The sequence below is a fragment of the Parus major genome, chromosome 2 (assembly GCF_001522545.3).
Source record: "Parus major isolate Abel chromosome 2, Parus_major1.1, whole genome shotgun sequence".
NCBI lineage: Eukaryota > Metazoa > Chordata > Aves > Passeriformes > Paridae > Parus > Parus major.
Window position 1 is genome coordinate 86,669,999 of NC_031769.1, and position 22,433 is coordinate 86,692,431.

At 39.4% G+C, this 22,433-nt stretch overlaps 1 protein-coding gene across 2 annotated transcripts in view; it reads right to left on the reverse strand.

Annotated features, from left to right (window-relative positions):
* Nucleotides 1-22,433, reverse strand: part of MOCOS (molybdenum cofactor sulfurase) — a 215,952-nt gene that overhangs the window by 118,371 nt on the left and 75,148 nt on the right. For both annotated transcript variants that reach the window (XM_015619153.3, XM_015619154.2), the window contains one exon: nucleotides 13,699-14,337. In XM_015619153.3, coding sequence (XP_015474639.1) covers nucleotides 13,699-14,337 — 639 coding nt within the window. The remainder of the gene's footprint in view (nucleotides 1-13,698; nucleotides 14,338-22,433) is intronic.

The window sequence follows — 22,433 nt, forward strand, 5'->3', positions numbered from 1 at the left end:
TACATATATATACATATATATATGTATATAATATATATACATATATATATATTCATATACATTAAATGACAAATTTTTCAGAAAAATCAGGTGCATGATCCTGCTTATTTTTGTTTTAATGTAAACATCACATTAAATGCTAAGAGTGTAATTCTTATAAACAGTTAGGTGATCTGTCTGCTCATCACCAACTCTGCAGCAATCTGCCTAGGAAAATCATCTAGAAATGTCTAGATAGAGAATCAGTGAAATCCATGCACTTTTAAGAAATCTATTCACTTGATTAAAATTGATTAAATTTGGCATAAGGAATGTAACCCAAGGTTTGTTGAATTGCGTGAACAGGCCTCTACACAACAGTTCTGTCACTCTCCTGCCAGAGAGCTTATGCTATTCACATTTAATGTGTCATGTTTCTGAATGCCTGCACAGGCTCTTCCTAGGCTTTTAGCATAACAGAGCACAACCTTTCTGGGGTTACATGTACTGTCCTAGCAAAGAGCCACACTGAAGTATCTGGTGTGTAAAACCTTATTTTGAAGGATTTATGTCACACAGAGATGTGATTTGAGCTATACTAGAAAAATGTTACAAATGATCATCATTAAAATGATTAGAGATAACTTGGTGTCTACATATTGGCATTTGGCAGTGAAGGATGGGTTGTGCAGGGCTCCATTTTAGGCCCTGCGCTCCTCAGTATCTTTATAAATTGCTTGGATGAAGGACTGGAAGGGATACTAAGCAAATTCACAGATGACACAAAACAGGGAGGAGCTGTTGACTCCCATAAAGGCAGGGAGGCCCTGCAGAGAGATCTTGACAAATTAGAGGGCTGGGCAATCACCAACTGTATGAAGTTCAAAAATCCAGGAAAGTGATAGATTTTACACCAGACATGGGGCAACCCTGGTTGTAAGGACACACCGGGGAAGGAAATGCTGGGAAACAGTGCCATGGAAAGGGACCTGGGGGTCCCTGGTCAGTGGCAAGCTGACCATGAGTCAGCAGTGCCCTGGCAGCCAGGAGGGCCAACCCTGTCCTGGAGGGCATCAGGTACAGCATGGCCAGACAGGCAAGGGAGGGGATTGTCCTGCTCTGCTCTGACCTGGGCAGCCTCACATTGAATTCTGTTTGCAGTTTTGGGCACAAAAATATTAAAAAGTTATCAAGGTATTTGAGAGCATCCAAAGGAGGGCAATGAAAATGGTGAAGTGCTTGGAGGGGAAGTTGAATGAGGAGTGGCTGAGGTCACTTGGTCTGGAGGAGGTCACTCTCAGCCTGAAGGAGACTGAAAGGAGACCTCATCACAGCCTGAAACTTCCTTGTGAGGGCAAGAGGAGGGGCAGACACTGTTCTCTTCTCTGTGGTAACCAGTGACAAGACCCGAGAGAATGGCCTGAAGCTGTGTCAGGGGAGGTTTAGGTTAGATATCAAGAAAAGCTTCTTCACCCAGAGTGTGGTTGGGCACTGGAACAGGCTCCCCGGGGGAATGGTCACAGCACCAAGGCTGCCTGAGTTCAAGAAGCATTTGGACACTGCTCTCAAGCACATGTGTGACAGGGCCAGGATTGTCATGGACTTGATGATTCTTGTGGGTCACTTCCAACTCATCATATTCTGTGATGCTGTGATTTCTTTTATGTATACATATGCTTTGCTTAATTGGATAAAAGTTCATGCAAGGTTAATCTTTTATCTTTCTTAAGACAAAGTAAAAAAATCTAGGGCTAATTATTTTGAAACTGTCCTTCTAAACTAACCCATCATGTTAAAACACAGAAAATTGTATATACAGAAAACCCAAGACCTTAATATGGTATGACATGAACAACACCCTTTCTTAATCTGATGAAAGCTTTAAAGCATGAATGAATGCCTTAATTCATACGCTAACAGCAGAAACACCCAAAAATATACTTTCTTCTCTAGGAAGGGTTAACTGGGTTCCTGTTACTTGGCATCAATTTATTGATTTGCTTAAGAAGACAGACTTTGCCAGATCTGTCATTGACAAAATCATCACACCATTTTTTCCATTTAAACTGGCCATATATTAGTGTAGCTAACTTAAGATCAATCAAGACACTTCTAATATAAAGCCAAAATGACTGATAAGAAGAGTTTGATTCACACTAACCACTTTTTTTCAGTAAATGTTATGGAGAAAATCCAGGCAATTTATATTGCTGAACTGAAGACTGCTGGCATCAGCAACAATTAAAAGAAAAAAAAAAAAAAAAAAAAAAAGGCCCACTTCAGAGTACAACCTGAAAACATAATGGCAAAATGTCTGCCATAAAGTGTGAAATAGGAGATACAATCCTTTCAGCATAAATCCTTTCCCTGTATTAACTCTAAAACTTTTTATCATTAAATTCACTAAAAAAAAAAAGCTGTTACGATCATTTGACACAGTTATTAAGCCATAGCAGATGTTACTTGATAATATAAATGCCTAGATATTAAAAAAGTAGATTATTATAATGCTAGAGAATCCCTCTGCATTTTTTAATTGAACATGAACACACACAAATGTGACAGCCAAGTGCTTAATCAAATCTGTGTATTTCCATTTTTGGAAACCATTGCTTATACGTGAAAGTTAAGAAAGACTGTAAAACCCCTTTTTCTCAAGAGCATCAATATTTTCCTTTTTCTTCTAAATTAAATCTGTTTGAGAACCCTGTAGATGTTTCTTTCGCGGGTTCCCAAGAGCACAACTGCCAGATGCACTCTTGCATATATTTGACTAGTAAGAAGATGAAAAAAAAGAGCCTATACCAAACCCGTGCTTGTACTTGTAATCTTCAAATACTAGGTTGAGTGGTGTCATCTAAACAGGTAAACTACTCTGTTTCTATGTAACTCTTTTTACCAGTAGGGAGGTAAAAAGCTTTTTTGAAAAAGTAGCTCCCTGTAGCTTAGCTATAAATAAAATATAAAATAATACAGGTATCAAATAAGAAGCCAAATACTCTGAGTCACTAAATTTAAGATAGTTCTGTAGGTCTTCTGCTATAAGTGGACAAACCTTTATGGCATTTCAGCTTGCTCTCCTTCATTCTGATGTCATTTAGACTGGAATAACATATCCTTTCCTTAAACGATAAGACATCTCTGATGATACTGGTCAGAATAAGTCTGATTAAGAATAACATTCCAAAAAGATTTTAGAAGCATGATTCTGAGTGGAAGGAAGCCACAAAACCAGAAAAAAGTTTAGTGAAGGTGAAGGTCTCTTTCAAAAGACCAAATCTGCAATTGCCACATGATATGTCACATGGAGGTGTCTCAGTCTCCTTTGCAGAAGCCATTACAGTGAGTTCATGGATCTCAAGGGATCCATTCACATCATGCTGAAACCCACTAATTTTTAGTTCCTCTAGCTGGGCAAACAAGAAATGTGCAAATAAAAGTAAGCAAGAATGATTAATATCAATTAGTGGCATTACAATGTATTAGTACATTATGTTAGAGGACATGTTCCATTATACATGGTCAGGCATTTCCTGACATAACCTTAGTAGCAGTTTCTATTAGAGACACATACTTCAATGTATAGTGATTACTTCCATTAAGGACAAAATTTTAAAGGAAACTACCTAGTCCCATCCCATTTTGAAAAAAAACTAAATTTGGATGGCATTCAGTCAGTGATTTTAATTGCCAGGCACTTTACCATGCTTTTCTCTGTCCACTGTCCACAAAAAAGAATAAACTAAATCCATACAAGTAGTATGGGCATGTGAGAAGGGATAATATAAGTATTTCCTAAAAGTTTTGCTTCCATAAGGGTCCATACAGAAATATACCAATGTAATTAGCATAAACTTATTTGACTTAAAGTACAAGATGACATCTCTGCTAAAGCTCGAGAAGTTTCTGAACCAGAGACTGACTGAAATGCATATTCTTCAGTCCTTTTCTGAATTGGAGAACAGATTCCCCTCCCCACAATTTTCACTGCTGTACATTACTCTTTTTAAAACCCAACACAGTACTATGTTCTAAGTCTAAGAGGTGTTTCAACAGGAAAGGCTTCAACAGAAAAATGACAAAACCGTTGAAACGAAGAAGATTCAAAATGCAGGGTCTGTGCAGCCAGACAACCTTGCTCCCATAGTTTGTGTCTCTGGAGAGGCACCTCTGGCTTGTCATGGAGCTTCACTTGCAAAGGAACGAACTCACCATCAGCCCGAGAAAATGGATTGGTGTGGGGCTCACGGTCTTTGCTCTATCTGGACACTGAGAGGGCCATGTGGCATTCAGCTCTCATCCACACATATAAAATTAAACTACATCTTCACAGCTGTGAGCATGCACATGTATGAGTCTTGAATCTACACGTGGACCTGGGTGTCCTACTCTGCAGTGCCAAGTCCACCCAGCTGGCAGAAGGACTGGGTGGCATGGCAGCCATGAACAGCAGGATCCTGCAGTTTGGACTCATTTATTCACCAAAACAGAAAATCTATGGAAACCACAGATTACAATAGCTGCTTGGAAGCTCATGATGGCAGCATCCATGCAGAAGACATGCCAGAAACTTTGGCTCATGCTAAAGGGAATGGCCCTCATCCAAAGCTCATGACAGCTTTCAACAGGCCAACACCACTCATTTGCAGGTCAGAGACGCATGAGGAGACAGAACCCCATTTCTTGAACTTCCCCATCTGCTCCTAACACCCCAAGCTCTCCCCATTCTGCCTGAAGAAGCCCCCATCATGGATGGGTCAGCTCCCAGGGCAGACATGCAGAGCTGCCACCCTCGCAGCATCACTGTATCTGGGGCTTGGGGCTGGCACCCTTACAGACACACCGCTTCAGCTTTTCCTACATTTTTGCCATCTCCCTTCTGTTTGCTCTTATTTCTATCAGCTCACACCTTTCTCCTGCCCTCATTATCTCATGTTTTAAAAAGTTGCAAAATAGAAAATATAAACACCTTGTCATAGTCCTTCCCTGCCCTGACAACCTTCCTCCTTAGGAAGGAACATGGAAACGCACATAAGCACACACACACGCACACACACACACACACACAGACATAAAAGTCACCCTCCCTTCCCTGGTCTCCTCAAAAGGTTAGAGAAAGCACTAATGGTTTTCCTGGGGTAGGAAGGAAGATGTGAGAAGGATTCCTTCCTGTTTTGGAGGTTGTGAAGAGGTACAGGGACATGCTCTCTGCAGGACCAGACCTGTGGGCAGCACATGCTCCTGCCCAGACTTAGTGCTTTCTGCACATCTCAGACTGCACCATGTAAAATGAGACTGAACTCACTCCAAAGAAGCCAATAAAGTTTCAGCAGCCAACTCAGAACAATTTCAGCATCGCTTTGGAAAGTATTTAAGTGCACACACACATGCCAGAGGATTCAGAGCTCATAAAAACTAGGTTAAAATAATGTTAAATATCTAAATTGACCCCCTGATAGTAGTTACAGCTCTTCCATATGTCTGCCTTAGCTTATGCTTTTGTCTCTGAGACTTCAGGAGTCAAATAAAGAACATTATACTAATTATATACTATACCGTGGAGTATTTACTGCAATTCCTATTACTAAGAACTGCCTGAGGTAAAAAGAGAAAGAAAACCCTTTAATTCCTGCACTTTGAAGTAAATCAATCCCTTAACATTAATTAAATACAGCCTGTATATTGTAAATACCACCTGGGTCAAAAAGCCAGTCTCACCCTCTTACATCCAATATCATGACATTTTAAGTACACAGTACAAATGGTGAAGAAAAAAATGTGATTCTTATGCCAAACACGTGACCATTATTTTTCCTCATATATCAAACAGGTTAATCAATCACAAATGTAAAATCTACAAAACATAATTAAAAATGTGCCGTAAATTTATCAGCAGTAAACCAATTCTGTAAAGTCACAATAGCTGGTGCTAGAAACTCACAAAGCCTTTTAGGGAAGTATTAGAGAAAGGCTTTATTCTAAGTTTGAGCACAAGAAGTAAATAGGGTAAAACTATGTTATGTCACCTTGTTAGCCACAATGACTGCAAAGATACGTCCTGGTTCATGCAAAATTTTAACTGTGTTTGATCAAAGGCAAAATCAAATCCTGGTATAAACCAGAATTCCCTTCTTGCTATCATCTCAAAACACTTTCAATTTTAAAAAAATGCATTTTACAATGAGCTCTACATTTTTCTCTTTAAAAAATTAATGTGCTGTAGCTCTCTAGCAGTTTATAAGGTTTATTTCACAAATCAATAATTTGATTCCATTCATATAGGGATGGAGTTTCCCCAACTTGAGTGGTGGTGCTTAGTGTGATTTACATGTGCCTCTCTGTGGTAGGCATGTGGCTACACTGGGCCCATGATTTCTACTTTCAATGGCATTGCAAAACAAAAGGGAAAACATGGTTAGTTGGATTGGCCTACTTCCAAGTACGAGAATCCACAGTACAGTTAAAATTTTTTTTGGATTTCTGGGTTTTATTGATTTTATTACATTGAACATTTCTATAAAGTGTGCAAGATCCACTACCTCCCGTGCCTCAAGAAAACACCTCCTTCTGTATTTATATCTGTACTGTAGATTGTATCCTAGCATTTGGACACTCCAGGAGTGTGCAAATGAATAGAGGTGGGGCTGACTGACTAACAGAAGCCACCTGTGCCAACTGTATGGCCTTTTCAAAGTTTTACCTATAGTATTGCTTCTGTTTGGGTGACTAACCACCAATCCATGTTAACAAACATGCTTTCAAGTGTCTGGTTGTGCTTTACAAGCATTTATCAGGTTATCGCTGCTTTCAGTTTATCCCAGATTCAGCAATTTAAGGTGAATCCCATGGTGAAACAAGATCAAAAGTGATCCCCTCAGGATATCCTTTGGGTTGCTGATGTGCAATTTTCAGTTTGTTCTGACTATGCTGGGGAATGAAACAACTTCAGGATTGAAAAAAAAAATCACCTGGAGGATTAGACTGAAAAATGACACACAAATATCTTCTTAATCATGGAACTTAGAACAAAAAAAAATAACAAAACTTTCTTTTGCATCCAATACTGAAGAATTTGGCTGGCTGCAGTGATAGCTGGCAGAAAAACACAGCAAATGTCAACTGCCACCTTGGATGTCCTGAGAGGCAGCATGAAAACAGACTGCATGAAACTTGCCAGCAGTTACTTACACTTCAGCAGAGAAGGGAAAGAGTAACTGGTTACTTGAATCTTCTTACAGTTACTCTTTTATTTTTCCACAGCTCTTGTTCTGAAAAGCAGTTGTAGAATTAAGTTCTATCAGTTAAATCAATGGACTTTGCCTTTCAGACGTAGGGAACAGCTGAGTGAGAGGTCACAATGACCTCTGACCTCTCATCTCTGCGGGACAGGGTGACACTGGGAGCTGAGAGGAAGGAAGAGACTCCTTCACTGTTTTGTTTCCTGTTCAGGCTTACAAGTCCCTGTCAGTGGCTGCAACAGGTCTGCCAGGTGCAGAAGCCATTCTCATGGTGCAAACACCCATCAGAAATTAGAAGACCCCTGTCACTTCCCAAGTATCTAATCTAAAATCCATCACTGCTATTTGAAAGGGTGCTTGTTAAGGAAACTTACAAATTTGTGAATTCTCCTGTAAGTGGCCCTGTTTGGACTTCTAAACACCACAAAAAATGCAGAAGAAGCATAGCAAAATGCTTAAACAGAATGTGGTTTTTGACAGGGTGATACTTAAGTCCACTTCCCACATTATGGGCAGAGTCTTCGTGTGTGGAGTCAATGAGCATATGCCAGAACTGCAAGGTGAGCCTGCACAGAAAGACTGTGCTCTTCTCAGCACAGTCCAGGCCCTAGGTGATTTCTCAGCACTATGAAGAGCTTTGGTGGAATAAGCCAGCATCTGTCAGTATATTCTTTCTTTCTATGCTGACAGAAACAATCACGCTAAAGAGATTCCTTCAAGCAGATCAGGCTTATTTGCCAAAGGATTCTCAAGCTGCTGCATACACACCACCCAGCCTCAGGATTTTGTCTCAGCTCCAGCTCTTGGGATCCTAGTTTTCATCCCTAGCTTCATGCCTCTATTTTCCATTCCTTGCTTCCTTCCCTTCCCCGCAGCACACACAAATCCAGAATGCAACTGAGGACCCAAACCATGCCAGCATACACTGCATAACCAGGCACAGAGTGGTGATCCAGAGATCTCTAGACACAGCATCAAGAATAAAGAAATCTGCTGTGGCTAAGTGCAATTCATAATAGACTACAAAAGTGTGGGTGCTGCTTTGGGATTGTCAAATTACTCAAGCAGCAGAGGCAAGAGTCACTAAAACTTGTCAGGACCAAAGTTGTATCATCTGGATTTCCAAAGCTTTTGAAAATGCATTTGGAAATGAACAACATACAACAGCAGATACCCCAATTTACAGATAACACAATTCCTTTTCCCTTAGTCATAAATTTCAGGATGATCAGATTCTGAATAGCACTCCCAGATACAAAAGAAAAATAGGGCAGATGATGAATATTTTATTGCTGAATTCTTGCTATCCATAATCATATTATTTTATTATCTCAAACTGTGCAGAAAAAAAAACAACATGGGAAATGAGGCTAGATTTGTGAATGATAATAGTAATTTGTCAAGCTGTTTGATACAAGGATGAAAATACAATAAACATGATTTTAAAAGTTGAGATGGGAAGATTGGCTACTGACATGAAATGGGAAAGTGTAGAGAAGTAAAAGAGACTGAGGTACCTTAATTTATATAACAGGAATAACAAAATAAAGTACAAGAAACACTAACAAAAGCTGTATCTATTAAGAAAAATGGCAACCATTTTGACAGTCCCGGGAAGGAAAGATGGATAAACTGTATCTCATTACAAGTTTCCACTTAAGTTTCACCTTGACTTGGAAAAATCTATTTTCTTAGCACACCGCTCTTGGATTATGTGTGAATGGGGAATACCTTCTGCTAGTGGTACTCAGACACATATATTCAAATCCCCTTTTCCAATGACATTTGCTAGAGTTCAAGTTTCCCTATGAATTACCACATGAAATGATATGTTTCAGTGTATTCAAGCTGAATACTAATCACACACCATAAAGAAGCATTTTTAAAAAAGAAGAAAATTTAAAAAATAAAGCCTTTTGGAATTACAAAGATATGTCTGAAGAGACAATGCAGATGGAGCTTGGGAGAAGCACACAAAATCAATCACAAAAGCAGAGAGGCTGGAAAGGACCCCGGGAATCTCAAATCCAACCTCCAGCATAAAGCATGTCCAGCTGGAGCAGGTTACTCAGGGCCTTTGCCAGTTGGGTTTGGATGCCTACAGGGATGCAGGTTCCTTACTGTAAAATGGCAGGGATAAAACCTGACTAGAGCTGCTGTTCATAAGACAAATTATGACCCAGGTGTTTCAGCCACTAGCAAAGAAATTTAAACCGCAGATTAGGTAATTGAATTAACTCTGGCCACAGCAATCTGGCATTTCATTTGAAGTGTCGTAGTTCTGTTCCTAACTGCTCTGTCTGTACTTTATTATTATGAAAACACTTCAAAAACATAAGAAGTAAAACCCATAGCAGCTGAGAGGAAAGAAAAAAAGCAAAAGTGATACAGCTTGAATCACATAGATTGAAAATGTCAATGTAACATGTTGTTTTTACTCTTCAAAAAAGTTATCCTCATTCCTGACCTATTTTTAAAAACTTCAAGCCTCTCCAGGCAGAACTTTAAGTCTCCGCAGTTCATGGACCACATCAGTAATGCTCTAAACATGAACTTTTAAATATTGGCTTTTCAAATAACAACCAAAGGATCAGATGAGGCCAAGTATAAATATTGACCTATGAACAATGACTTAGACTGTCTGCATGACAATTTGGTGTTTAACGGGAACTAGTATCCAGCTGTCAGTTTTGATTATTTTAGTTTTAATCCCTCACACCAAGGTTACACATTGTGTATCCAGCCTTAGAAGTCAATTTCCTTTGTTTCTAACTCTGCAGCAGAAGAGGGTTAAAGCAGGCCCTTCTTCTGAATTCAGTAAAAAAAGCCCTCGAAACAGTGGGAGCCTCAGATACCTGAAAGGTTTATAATTAGTCAACTTCTGAAAACTCTTGAAAATACCAGAAATAGAGTACCACTCCAGGTCCCCACATACCTTTTCCTTCTTAATTAAAAATAGTATAAAAGCGGAACTGAGATCTAAAGCACATTTTGGATATTTTTTATCTGCTATGCAATCTCGGGAGTCATATATCAATTACCTCTAGAAAAGCTGCTTGGAAACTAGAGCCTGCGTGGATGAAATTAAAGGGAGTTTTATCCTTGGCTTGCAGATGATGCAGGAGCACCCTGGGATACCACGATTTCTATGCTCTGTCATCCTGAATTTCAGTGAGAGTTGTACTTCAAAGCCTTTTTAGTTTGAAAAATCAGAAACAGAGGTCCAAATGACAATGTTTCCTTGTTATTTTTATTTCTATATTAAAAGATTAACTGGACATTATCTGTACCAACATCCAATTCAGAAATAATGCATGGTCTCGTATGGAAACAGCCAGGTGAATGCAGCCAGCCTGTGCATTTACCAGTCCAGAACCAGAGCCAGACCACCCAGCAGCATTCAGAGCACACACCCAGAAGAGGAGCAAATGCATGAAGCATAATTTTGAATACAGTGAAAGGTCAGATGTTCACATCATGGGAGATGCAGGATATCATGCTTCTGAATACACATCCACAAACAATTGAAAGGAATGAAGGGCTTTTTTTACCATTTCCTCTTCTCACTTCTAGCCTTTCCCAAGGTCTATAATTTTATATATATCTATATATCAATATGTATTTCATATTTGTTTGAATAGTATGGGATAAAGCCCTGGAAAGAAGAGTGAGGCAAGAGAGCTGGCTAAGATTCAAAGGTAATCTATTCCAAACCTAAGAATGATGCATCTTAATAAAGTGGAAGTCAGGCAAAAAATGCCAGGAGGTCTGCATGGATAACAAAGAGCCTCTGAAGAAACCAAAACACAAAAAGGAAACCTGCAGGTGGTGGAAGCAAAAACAGGTAGCCTGGGAGGAATACAGAAGGGTTTTAGAAGGGTCCCTTAGGCACAGGCTAGGAAGCCCTGAGGGAATTAAATCTGGACAGGGACATCTAAGAAAACAGGAAAAACAGTACATAGGTAACAAAAGGAACACTAGGGAAAAATCTCTCCAGAAGGGATCAGGATGCCTGACTACCCAGGGTATGGAGAAGGCTGAAGTATTCAATGACTTTTTTGCCTCTGTCTTGATCGGCAAGTGCTCCAGCCACACTGCCCAAGTCACAGAATGAAAAGGCAAGAACTGGAAGAATGAGGAATGGACCACTGTAGGAAAAGAACAGGTTTGAGACCATCCAAGGAACCTGAAGGTGACTAAGTCCATGGGATCTGATGAGATGCATCCTTGGGTCCTGAGGGAACTGGCAGATGAAGTGGCTAAGCCAATCTCCATTGTATTTGAGAAGTCATGGGAGTCAGGTGAAGTTCTCTCTGACTGGAACCCCCACTTCTAAAAAGGGAGGAAGGGAAGACCTGGAGAACTACATGTTGGTTAATCTCACCTTGGTGCCCAGCCAGAATGTGAAGCAATCATCTTGGAAATTATGCTAAGGCACATATTAAATAAGAAGGTGATTTCTGCCAGCCAACATGGTTTCACTGTGGGCAAACCATGCCAGACATATTTGGTGGCCTATTATGATGGTGCTACAGCATTGGTGGATAAGGGATGAGCAAGTGACATCATCTACCTGGACTTGTGGAAAGCACTTGACACTGTCTTGTATGACACCCTTGCTCCTGAACTGAACGGGCATGGGTTTGACAGGTGGAGCACTCAGTGGATGACTGGATGGACTGGCTGGATGATGACATCCAAAGAGCTGCCACCAATGGCTCAGCGTCCAAGAGGAGACCAGTGACAGGAGGTGTTCCTCACGGGTTGATACTGGGACTGGCACTGTTCAACATCTTTGTCAGTGATGTTGGCAGGGGAATTGAGTGCAGCCTCAGCAAGGTTGCCAATGTCACCAAGCTGTGCAGTGCAGTTAACACACTGGAGGGAAGGGATGCCAGAGGGCCCTTGGCAGACTTGAGAGGTAGGCCTGTGTGAATCTCAACAATGCCATGTAAAAGATCGTGCACATGGGTCAGGGAAATCCCAAACACAAGTACAGGCTGAGTGGAGAATGAACTGACATCAGCCCTGGGGAGAAGGACTTGGATGTACTGATTGATAAGAAGCTCAACATGACCCAGCAATGAATGTGCTGGCAGCCCAGGAAGCCAGCCATGTCCTGGGCTGCCTCAAAAGCAGCGTGGCCAACAGGTTGAGGGAAGTGATTCTGCCCCTCTGCTCTGCTCTCATGAGACTGCACCTGGAGTGCTGCATCCAGTTCTGGGGCACCCAACATAGGAAGGAAATGGATCTGTTTGAGTGAGTCTAGAAGAAGGTAAAAATGCCCAGATGACTGGAGTACTTCTCTTACAAAGACAGGCTGGGAGATTTGGGGTTGTTCAGTGTGGAGAAGAGAAGGTTCAGGGAAGACTTTACAGCAGCATCTCTGAATCTGAAGGAGGCCTTCAAGAGAACTGGAGAGAGACTTTTTACAAGGGTATATATTGACAGGACGTAGGGAAATTCAAATGGAAAAGGGGAAGGTTTAGATTAGATATGAGAAAGAATTTTTTTACTGTGAGGGTGGTGAGGCACAGGAAAAGGTTGCCCAGAGAAGTTCCTCGATGCCTCATCCCTGCAAGTGCTCAAGGCCAGGCTGGATGGGCCTCTGAGTAATCTGGTCTAGTGGAAAGTGTCTGGGCCCACAGCAAGGGTGTTAGAACTAGACGATCTTTAAGGTCCCTTCCAACCCAATCCATTTTATGATCCTGTGATGAAATGCTAATCTCTAGCAATTCCTTTGTGCAGATGTGAGTCAGGAAGAACGATCTTTTACTGCATTTATGTAAGTTGTTCCTGACATGAAGGAGAGGGGCAGAGAGACCAAGCATCACTGAGTGACACTTCAGTGTGTTCAAGAACTGGTGAAGCTTACCTTATTGCCCTGCCTTTTCCTACATGTGCATGTTTCACCTCCTTTAGGTGTCCTATATTCTGTAGAAGAGTTTCAGAGCTACTTCAGAACCTCAGTCAAGGAATAAGAGCAGCGCAAATATTTGTTGTAGGCAATGTATTTTACTGAATTTGTTTTTCTGATAAAGCTTGTCTTGAGGGTAAAGCATTGCACATTTCCAGTGAAATACATAGACCTAACTTTGCAATTTCACTGAGGGTAGTTACACTGTGTGATCAACCTTGCTCTGGCTGGTTTGGGTGCAGAGTTTCAAAAACAAATCAAATTTCCATTGAGGTATCTTAAATACAAATTAAAAAATGCACAGATTGACCTTTATGTCACTGAATGAAGCCTTATATGAAGCAGTTTTGGCAAACTGGATCAGGAAAGGAAGGTAAATATTTAAGATGATGTTCTTTAGATAGGCAAAAAGAATAGTAAGACAAACTGAGTTAGATGTGAAATACCAATCCAGCTGCATAAAAAGCACGTGCATCACAGCCCAGTGCACATGCCAAGCCTGAGACATTTGTCTGATGTAGACAGTATTAGCAAAAAATCCTGTTTTGTTAAACAAAGCCTTACCTTTCTGCAATGGATCTCCTTGGGAAATAAAAATCCTCTCCTGCAAGGTAGGCAGCTGCAGTTCCACCTCCAAAATAGGTTTTCCTCAAGAGGGGAGCAATCCTGTTGTTTACCAATAATGCTCCTAAACCAGTTGGGAATCCAAAGATTTTATAGAATGAGATGGGGATAAAGTCAGCTTGGTGAACTCCCAGGTCTAATGGAGAACTGCTCACGTATGAGGCTGCATCTAGTAGAACAAACCACTTCCCTGGTATTTTGATGGGGCAGAGTTTTCCAGATTTTATGTCCTGTATCCATGAAAGGGGATATTTAGTACCAGAAAAGTTGCTCTGAGCTGGGTAAGAGAATAGATGAGGTGTTGTGCAGTTTTGTTCTTCGGTTGGTAACCTGCTTTTTGCTAACAAAATTTCCTTGGGTTTTATTGGAACTGACAAGACATTCATTGAAGCAGTTATGCCCCTTATACCAACCACAGATGTATGGCTGTCAGTTAGGTAACAAAATCGACTGCTGGTTTGCTTTGTGCCTTCAGGTATCCAAGGGAATGATTCTGCTATCAGTTTAAGTGCAGCTGTGCATCCAGATGTGAAAATGATGGTGTAATCCTCAGCAGTAGTATGAAAGTGTTGCAATATTCTGAAAAATGAAAAAAAGAAAAATATCCATTTATTTCCCAATTTTTCTCTTTTATTGCTGTGTGATATATTTTTGTTTTCCTCACCATAAGTTCTACTCTGACATCAGATATTAATAGAAGTAGACAACTTTTGCCAAACAGTACAATAAACTTCAACAAGGGAACCTGAATCGTTTTGCCCACAAGAGACTCTTTTCAGTGTTGAAGTAAACGTGGCTGTGTTCTTAAGAAGCCAATTTGCCTGGCTGCAAATAGAGTGGCCAGTCTGGTCCCTCAGTGGGATCAGAATCAAGCTTGCATATAATTAAAATTACACTGTCCTTCAGAGAGACCAGTTTTATTTGCAAACTAGGAGGGTTTTCAGTTTACAAAATACTTAGCGCAGACAGAATATGTTTCAGTTAAGATAATCTACTTAAATAGTGGGCATCCAAATTAAGGGTCACAGTATTCAACAGGGAAACCTTAGCAAACAGCTTTGTTCCTTGCTTATGTTATTAACAATAGAAACAGAAGGCAGCAAGAAGCAACACACACTTCCATGGGCTTCATGCACGTAAGGCTGTAATCTCTGTACTCCACAAAGGTAGCCCAAACCAGAAGAAATGTAATGTTTTCCAATAAGCCAGCCTATGAAAAGCAAACTGGTCTCTGGAGGCATGTCTATGCTTAACACATTCTTTGTTGGCTTTAAACCACCTTTTGTGAACACCATCTAACACAGCTTGTGGTACCCATGCTAGGTTGTGCATCTATTACAGTTTGCAGTGTGCAAGATTAGTCTTTCCAGAGGCTGAGGAACAGCTTCAATTCACTCACCTTTCCTACCTCTTTCACCTGATGGACTTTATCTGAATTAACTTTATAAAACTCCTGCTAATATAAACAGATAATGTAACAAACATCTGAAAGACATCAGTTTCAGTGAAGGGAGCAGAGCAAGCAAAATTGAACCAGAATATATATGCTACTGCTCAGAAATGCTCTCAAAGCAGCTGGCATTCTGATCTGTCCAATTCCAAGATACAGACTAGCATTTAGAGTCTATGAACCCTGGTTTCCAATGTGTATCATTAAAAGTTTGCATGTTTTATACAACAGGATATTGCCTCACTAGAAGAGGCAGAAAATGAAGATAGAAGTGGATTTAAATATAAGTTGCACAAAAGATTATGTGACAAATTCAAGTTAAAAATCCTGAAACATAGGACAGTGGTGAAAATTCTTAAAATTTCATTCATCCAGTCTGAAACACAAATGCTACAAGCAAAGGGTCTTAGAGTGGTGGTGTGGTGCAGCAGTCAAATATTAAACACTGGAAAAGAAACGATTGCAATGGCTTTGATGATTTGCACAAAAAATCTACCCTAAAAAGGACCACTGAAATGATATGATTGATATGAATCATTCACTGAAATGAAATGATATGATATTTCCTGAGTTGAAGAAAACTCTTATGGTACTGGGAAGTACAGGATGCAATAGATGGATACATATGAGCCCGAATGAGACTTAAATTTTTGAAAACTGATGCAAATGATAAGTATTTTATGTCTTCTGGAAATGAAGAAAAGAGGAATATTATTCTTATTATTTCTGAAGAAAGAGGAATTATTATTATTATTATTATTATTATTATTATTATTAGTAGTAGTAGTAGTAGTAGTAGTAGTAGTAGTAGTAGTAGTAGTAGTGGTGGTGGTAGGAAGAAGAAGGTCATGGATATAGGCTTTAAACATTCCAAGAGACCATTTAAAAGAATTCATAAGAATCTTTCTGAACCAGACTTGCCAGGGGATAGTTGCTGCAAGCCTTCACAGCTCTGGACATAATTTTTAAAGACTGTCTTCACAAATACCAAACTTTTCCATTAGAGTTTAGAAATCTGTGCTGAAGACAGGAACAATCACAGATGGTTTTGTATCAGGTATTGAGCTGACAGCCTGCCTCGTTCATCGCTGTGACCTGCTCTCTCTGGTCACTGAATCACTCCCCTTTCCCCCTGCACAGAGCCATACAGCCTTTCCCTCCACCACCTGCTTTGCAGCCTGGAGCACTTGTATGTGTCATAGAGGACACCTGAGTGAAGGAATCTGAAGCCCTTAACACAGCTGCCTCCAGGGTTGACACTCAGAACTATGCCCTGAATTTCAGTCCTGATATCATTCTGCCTTTATTCTTTCCTTGCATTTACCTAGATACAGAAAAGGTGGAAAGCAGAAAAAGCAAGAGTCCTAATTTCATCTTCAGGGACAGAAGGAAAGCATTATACCTCTGTTTCTAGAGGAAAGGAATGTGGAAAGTGGATTAGAAAGGAGGCTGGGTCTTCATGCTTATGGGCATAATTTTTTATGGATTATCTGATGTGGCTTATTTTTGTATACTCTACAGTCATATAGGACAGATTTTAGAATCATCACACTGATATAAACAAAATTGCAAAAAGGTTGTGCAATTCCAAGAAAAATCAACAACACCAACAACAAGGTATCCAACTTGTTCTATTTTTACTTCTGTGAGCTGTAGGATGAGTTATGTATTCACATATATGTGAACACAGAGAATACATTTTGAGCTAGAAAACTTGGTTATAGTAGCAAATTCCTAATATGTAGCATCTTTCCATAAGAGCAGGCTGACAAGAGCAACTGAAGGTTGCAAGCTGAAGGCTATTATCAAGTATCCTCTTTTACTCTCTATAATTTCTCTTTTCTCCTCCCCACTCACCCTCTTTGTGCCACACAGGCTCAGTGCAAGGTGAGACACACAGGGTAAAAAGCAGACCTTTGCAAAAGAATACCACCTGGAGTTCTCTATTGGAATTGTACTTGCTTACCACAATACTTAATTTGACCAAAAGGCACTCTTAAATGACTATAGTTGGAATGCAAAAATGGCAGAATGGCATTTAATAACTGGATGCTGTCATCCAACCATGAATATCAGAGCCAGTGAGTACTTTTATTAAACATTTTCAGACTTCTACAAAACAATAAATACTATTTTGGATTGTTGAGGCGCACAAATAGTGACAGCTCTGTGTTTAATTCATAAATGAATGAGAAAAATGAGCTCACTGGTATTTTAACTGTATTTAGTTTTAATCCATTCAAATGCAGAAATAGCAGAACAGTTCTGAAATAAAACCTCTGTCACAACACTGATGTATTTTCTATCAAGTTCAGTACCAGAAACTGACTTTCACATGAAAAAAAACAAGCTTTAGGGTTAATTTTCAGAAGTCTCCAAATAAATTAGAGGCTTTTTTAAAAGCCATTTAAGTTCCTAGAGCTAGAGAAACAACCAACTTATATTTCAAGTTTACTTAGATAGGAAATAGATTCTTTTGTGTGTCAAATTAGCTATGGATTGCATTTTGAGTCTCCAAATGCCTTATAAAATTGCTATGACTCCTGTACTTGCAAAAGAGGTGGAATTTTTAAGGTCAGACTTACATTTTGATTGAACTATTTCTAACCTTGAAAAGGAAAATAAATTAATAAAGCAATAGCAACTGGGTTCAGGGAATTTTCTTCTCCAGAATGACTTCTGATGCACAGACCAGAAAAGCAGCAAGAACCTCAGAATAAAGTTTATAAAATGGATACCACAAACTCCTGAACTAGAACAGCACTGCCATGATAAAATCAGAGTACTCAAGGATAGAAAACTGCAATCCATCTCAATGACTTCTGCAGCCCACAGCCCTAGATCCTCTGTTTTGACGTGGATATTGGGAAGCACTGGCTATTACACACAAAATTCCTAATGCTATCTGTCTTTGTGCAAGACATACCACATTACAGTGAAATGCAGTACACCTTTATTACACCCTGGGAAAATTTATTGCCATATATAAAGTCGCCGTTGGCAGCAGGACTAAAGACTTGTGGTAGAAAACTGATAACTTGATCTACTACAGCTGACAGCTGCAAAGAGCAGTACCATTTTATAGTATTACTAATTCCCACTCTTCAAAGGACTCCTAGAGAGAAATGACTAAGAGGGTAATTGTTTCATTAAACTACCACGCCATCACTTGCAAGATGGCAGAAAGGCTGAGGAACCGGTCCCTTGCTGTCAGGCTGGCAAGGTGAGGGAGGAAGCTGCAAGCTCCATCTCTGCAGAACACTGAAGACCCACCACGAGCAGCCACCTTTTCTCCTTGTCCTCTCAACGTCCCCAGGAGCGCAGACTGTGACACAGAGCATGCAACCTGTCCAGAGAGAAGGCACTGAAAATGCCCTCACTTGACCTCACTTCCCTGTGTGTGTTTGTATTCTGAGACCTCTCTGTTAGCTGGAGTTCAATCATTTTTTTAAACTGACAGGAGATCTTAGTATCTTTACAACAACAGCTGAGCCAAAATGCCTTTCCACTTCAATGTAAACACTAGTAAAGAAAGTCAATTTTCAAAAAGAGTCCCGCTTCTCATTTTATACTCTTAATACACACAAAATTAGTAATGAGTTTCATACTCAAACATTTCTATAATCAAGTCATACATTTAGAGGGAATAGTTGCATTATCTAACTTATCCAAAAGCTCAAACTAATAGTTTAATTAGAGCTGTCACTCAACAGTGCCACTGGCAGCTCTGCAGAAGGTAAAAGATACTATTTCTTCAGCTACCTTAGGGACACTGTGGCAACCAAAGTTAGACGAGAGAGATGCTCTCCAAGGCTGCTGCCTCACTGCTCTTCCTTCATACAAGAAGCCTCATGTTCTTCCTTGCTTTTTCCATCAGCTCTTTGTAGCTCTCAGCAGAAGATCAGTAGCAAACAAACTTATTCCTATACTACAACATTTTCATTACACAGCCTCCCAGAATTCAGCTGATTGACACAGCTTTTCTTCCATGCTGTTAGGCTTAAAACACTTCTAAAATAGGTTTTACATCAATTTCCCTCTATTCAAATCTACCTTATAAAAACAGCTGTAAAAAGCTGAAAAGCAACCTATATTGCTAGACTTCTTCCCTCCATACTTTAATTCCAATTGGCACAAACATATCTATTTCTAGTTGGCAAGATCAAAATATGGTCAAAGAGTTTGTGGTTAATATGCTTTATATCTGTATTCACAATTTTATTTCCTATGTATGAGTTTTCATAAATATCATGAGTACAATGATTCTCTAGTCAGTAGATGATCTATATAAAAAAAACCCTTAGAAAAATTTAAGTATAGTCATTGTAACAGGAAATTCAGATTTGAAGACAGAAGCATAGTTACCTACTCAAGTTTAGGTTGCACTTCATAAAGGAAATTTTTCAGCTGCACATTTACATCTAATTTTTTTTTATTATTATTATTTTTGCATTTTTTCAGTATCATGCTACTCAGATTCACAAATCCAGTTTGGACTTTTATTGAGAGATGCTTACTTTGGGCCCTAGAAATATCATCACATTGTTTTCTGCTTTATGGAAACTCTGAAGAGATGTAACATGATGTTGTTTAATGAAAAGGTTTTGTAAGAATAAAATGAAAACTTACTTCAGAGTCAGAAAAGATTTAATTTTTGTTTAATTTTGTTTAAATGTAACTTTTTTTAAAAAAAAGTTAAATTTTTTAGCTGGCATCTTCTGCAGGGCAAGTCAAAGTAGAAACAGTGGCTGTATCTACATTTGTGAGTGAGAGTGTTTTAACATTCCCCATTTATTAATCAAGGGTCAGATCCAGCTATCAAAGCAGCCAATGGAAAAACTCCCACCAACTTTAGTGAGAGTTCCTAAGGTCTTGTAAACTTCTGTGGCTGTTACAGAGCAGGGCCCATCCTTGCTTTCAGGCTTAACTTCATGTACAGCAGCAGTTGTGTACGTGTTTTTCTCTTTAAATATAGAGAGAAAAAAGGAAAAGAAGATGTGGCTATCCCCCATAGAAAAGGATATATTTCTTAACATACAACCCAAATTTTCTTTCATTTCTGTTGATGACACATTTTCTATCTTATTTCATAAAGACAAGGTCTATTCAATCCAGTATGTCACCGCACCCAGTTATATTCTCATTGTCAATTCCTAATTCAAACAGAAGCAAACTAAAATCTATAAATGCTTTAAAGAAGGAAATATATTCAAGCAAGAAAAAATTTACCTTACCTGTTTCCCTTCAGCAAAATATAACTTAATGGAAAAAAGCCCTTGTAAAGGTTTAGGTTTGGGGTTTCTTGTTTGGTTGGTTTATTTGTTTATTTTTTCTTACAGTTATGTTTTCATCAGAAATCTACACCATCTTATCTGCAACCTGGGCAGCTAATCTGGTGGAGATCCACTAAATGGAAGGATTTTCCCATGGATTAGTACCAGCATGAGAAAGAGCAGTAGGATAAATAATCTTTTACAGTTCTCTCTCAAAGTTTCCTCAGTCAGTCCCCTTTTCTGTTTCAGTTTCCTTTCTCATACTGACAATGCACAGATTAAAATTTTTCAGAGCACATGCTAACTGTGAAATAGCTGCACACTGCCTCAGTAGTTACATATGCATTAAGTTCTTTTCTGACCATTTTACTTGAACAGCACTCATTCTGAACTCAGCTTCTTCCCATTGCTTCTTGCACAAGACTGATAAAGATCTTACCCACTGACATGACTGTTTATTTACTCCCTGGAGACAAAATAAATTATTAAATGGAATGCACCTCGTAAGGTCCACTTGTCACAGGCAGGTGATGGAAAAATCCCCCCCCTTTCTACTGGGAAGCATTACTTTCTTTAGGCATTCACACTCAGCCATCTGAATTGAATCATTATAATCCCTTACACTTATTCCCCTGTCCAGTTCACTGGAGACACACTGTGGAAATACCTATTTGCTTACAAAGGGTTACAGTCAGTCCTCACCAAACAAATCACCTTCCCAACTCTGCCAAGCTGGCAGCTCAGCAGAATGCCTTAAGTTTCCCTCGCACAACAGCTTTAGAAGAGCAGGGGCTCTTTAATGGCCACAAAACATCTTCCTCCAGAAAGAGATGCTCTGATGAACAAAGCCTATGAGAAGAACACATCCTGACTGAGAGGTGGTGACCCTCGTTACTTGTTTCAAAGTGCACATCCAGAAGGTGTTCAGTGTCACACCTGGCACACTGGCAGAGCATACTACAAATAAAGATGGTATTATGGCTCTGCATGTAATCAAAAGATCAAAACAGTCAGAAGGACTCATAAAATTCACAAAATCCGATGCTGCAAGCAACCTGTTGGGACAGTTTGTTCTAGCACACAACTGTAACTCCTCTCACTGACAGAAGTCTCTAATGCCCGTAACTTTCAAAATGTGGCAGAAACCCCTGGGTAACTGTTTTCTTTGAAATTAACTGTTATTTTTCTGTGTAGAGAGGGAAGATCAATAGCTACATGATTTTAAAAGTACTATGTGGGTATTTTTTCTGCGTAAGATCAGGCAGATCTGTTTACTACTACAGTTCTTGAACAAATGGCAAAGATTTGTAAAAACACCCATGAAAACCTAGTATTTTTATTAATTACAACACAAATTACTTTGAAAATTTATAGCACACGTTCTTTAAAGGAAAATTCATCACCTGGTATTCAAGTAACCAGGAAAGAAATGTAAAAAATAACCCATATTTTAGGCAACCATTTAAGGAGGACTAGCCATAAACATCAAATAGGTAATGAAAAAAATGATTCTAACTGTATTAGCACAAATTAATTGCCAAATTAAAAAAACTACAAATTAAAATTAATCAGCTTTTAAATGATTCATGTCTTAGAATTCAAACTATTTCTGAAGCAAATCTTAGAAGTTGCTAGGAGGAAGCAAAGTTAAAAACAAACATAGGAAGGTTTTGTGCATGGACTAGCATATCACCTCAGCTAGTGTCTAGGCAACTCCAGCACAAGATGTTCTCAATACAGTGTTTTCCTCATAAGTTACACCAAACACCCAAAGTCATTAAATTTTCCTCTTACCTAGCACACACCATAAGTTTTATTTAGGCATCCCTTGTAAAGAAACAAACACCACAAAATTTTCTTCAATGGTGAACACTCGAGACAGAACAATACCAGCCAGATGTGTCATTTCTGCCATGAATATGTGTAATGTACAGGCTACAGGAACAAATTAA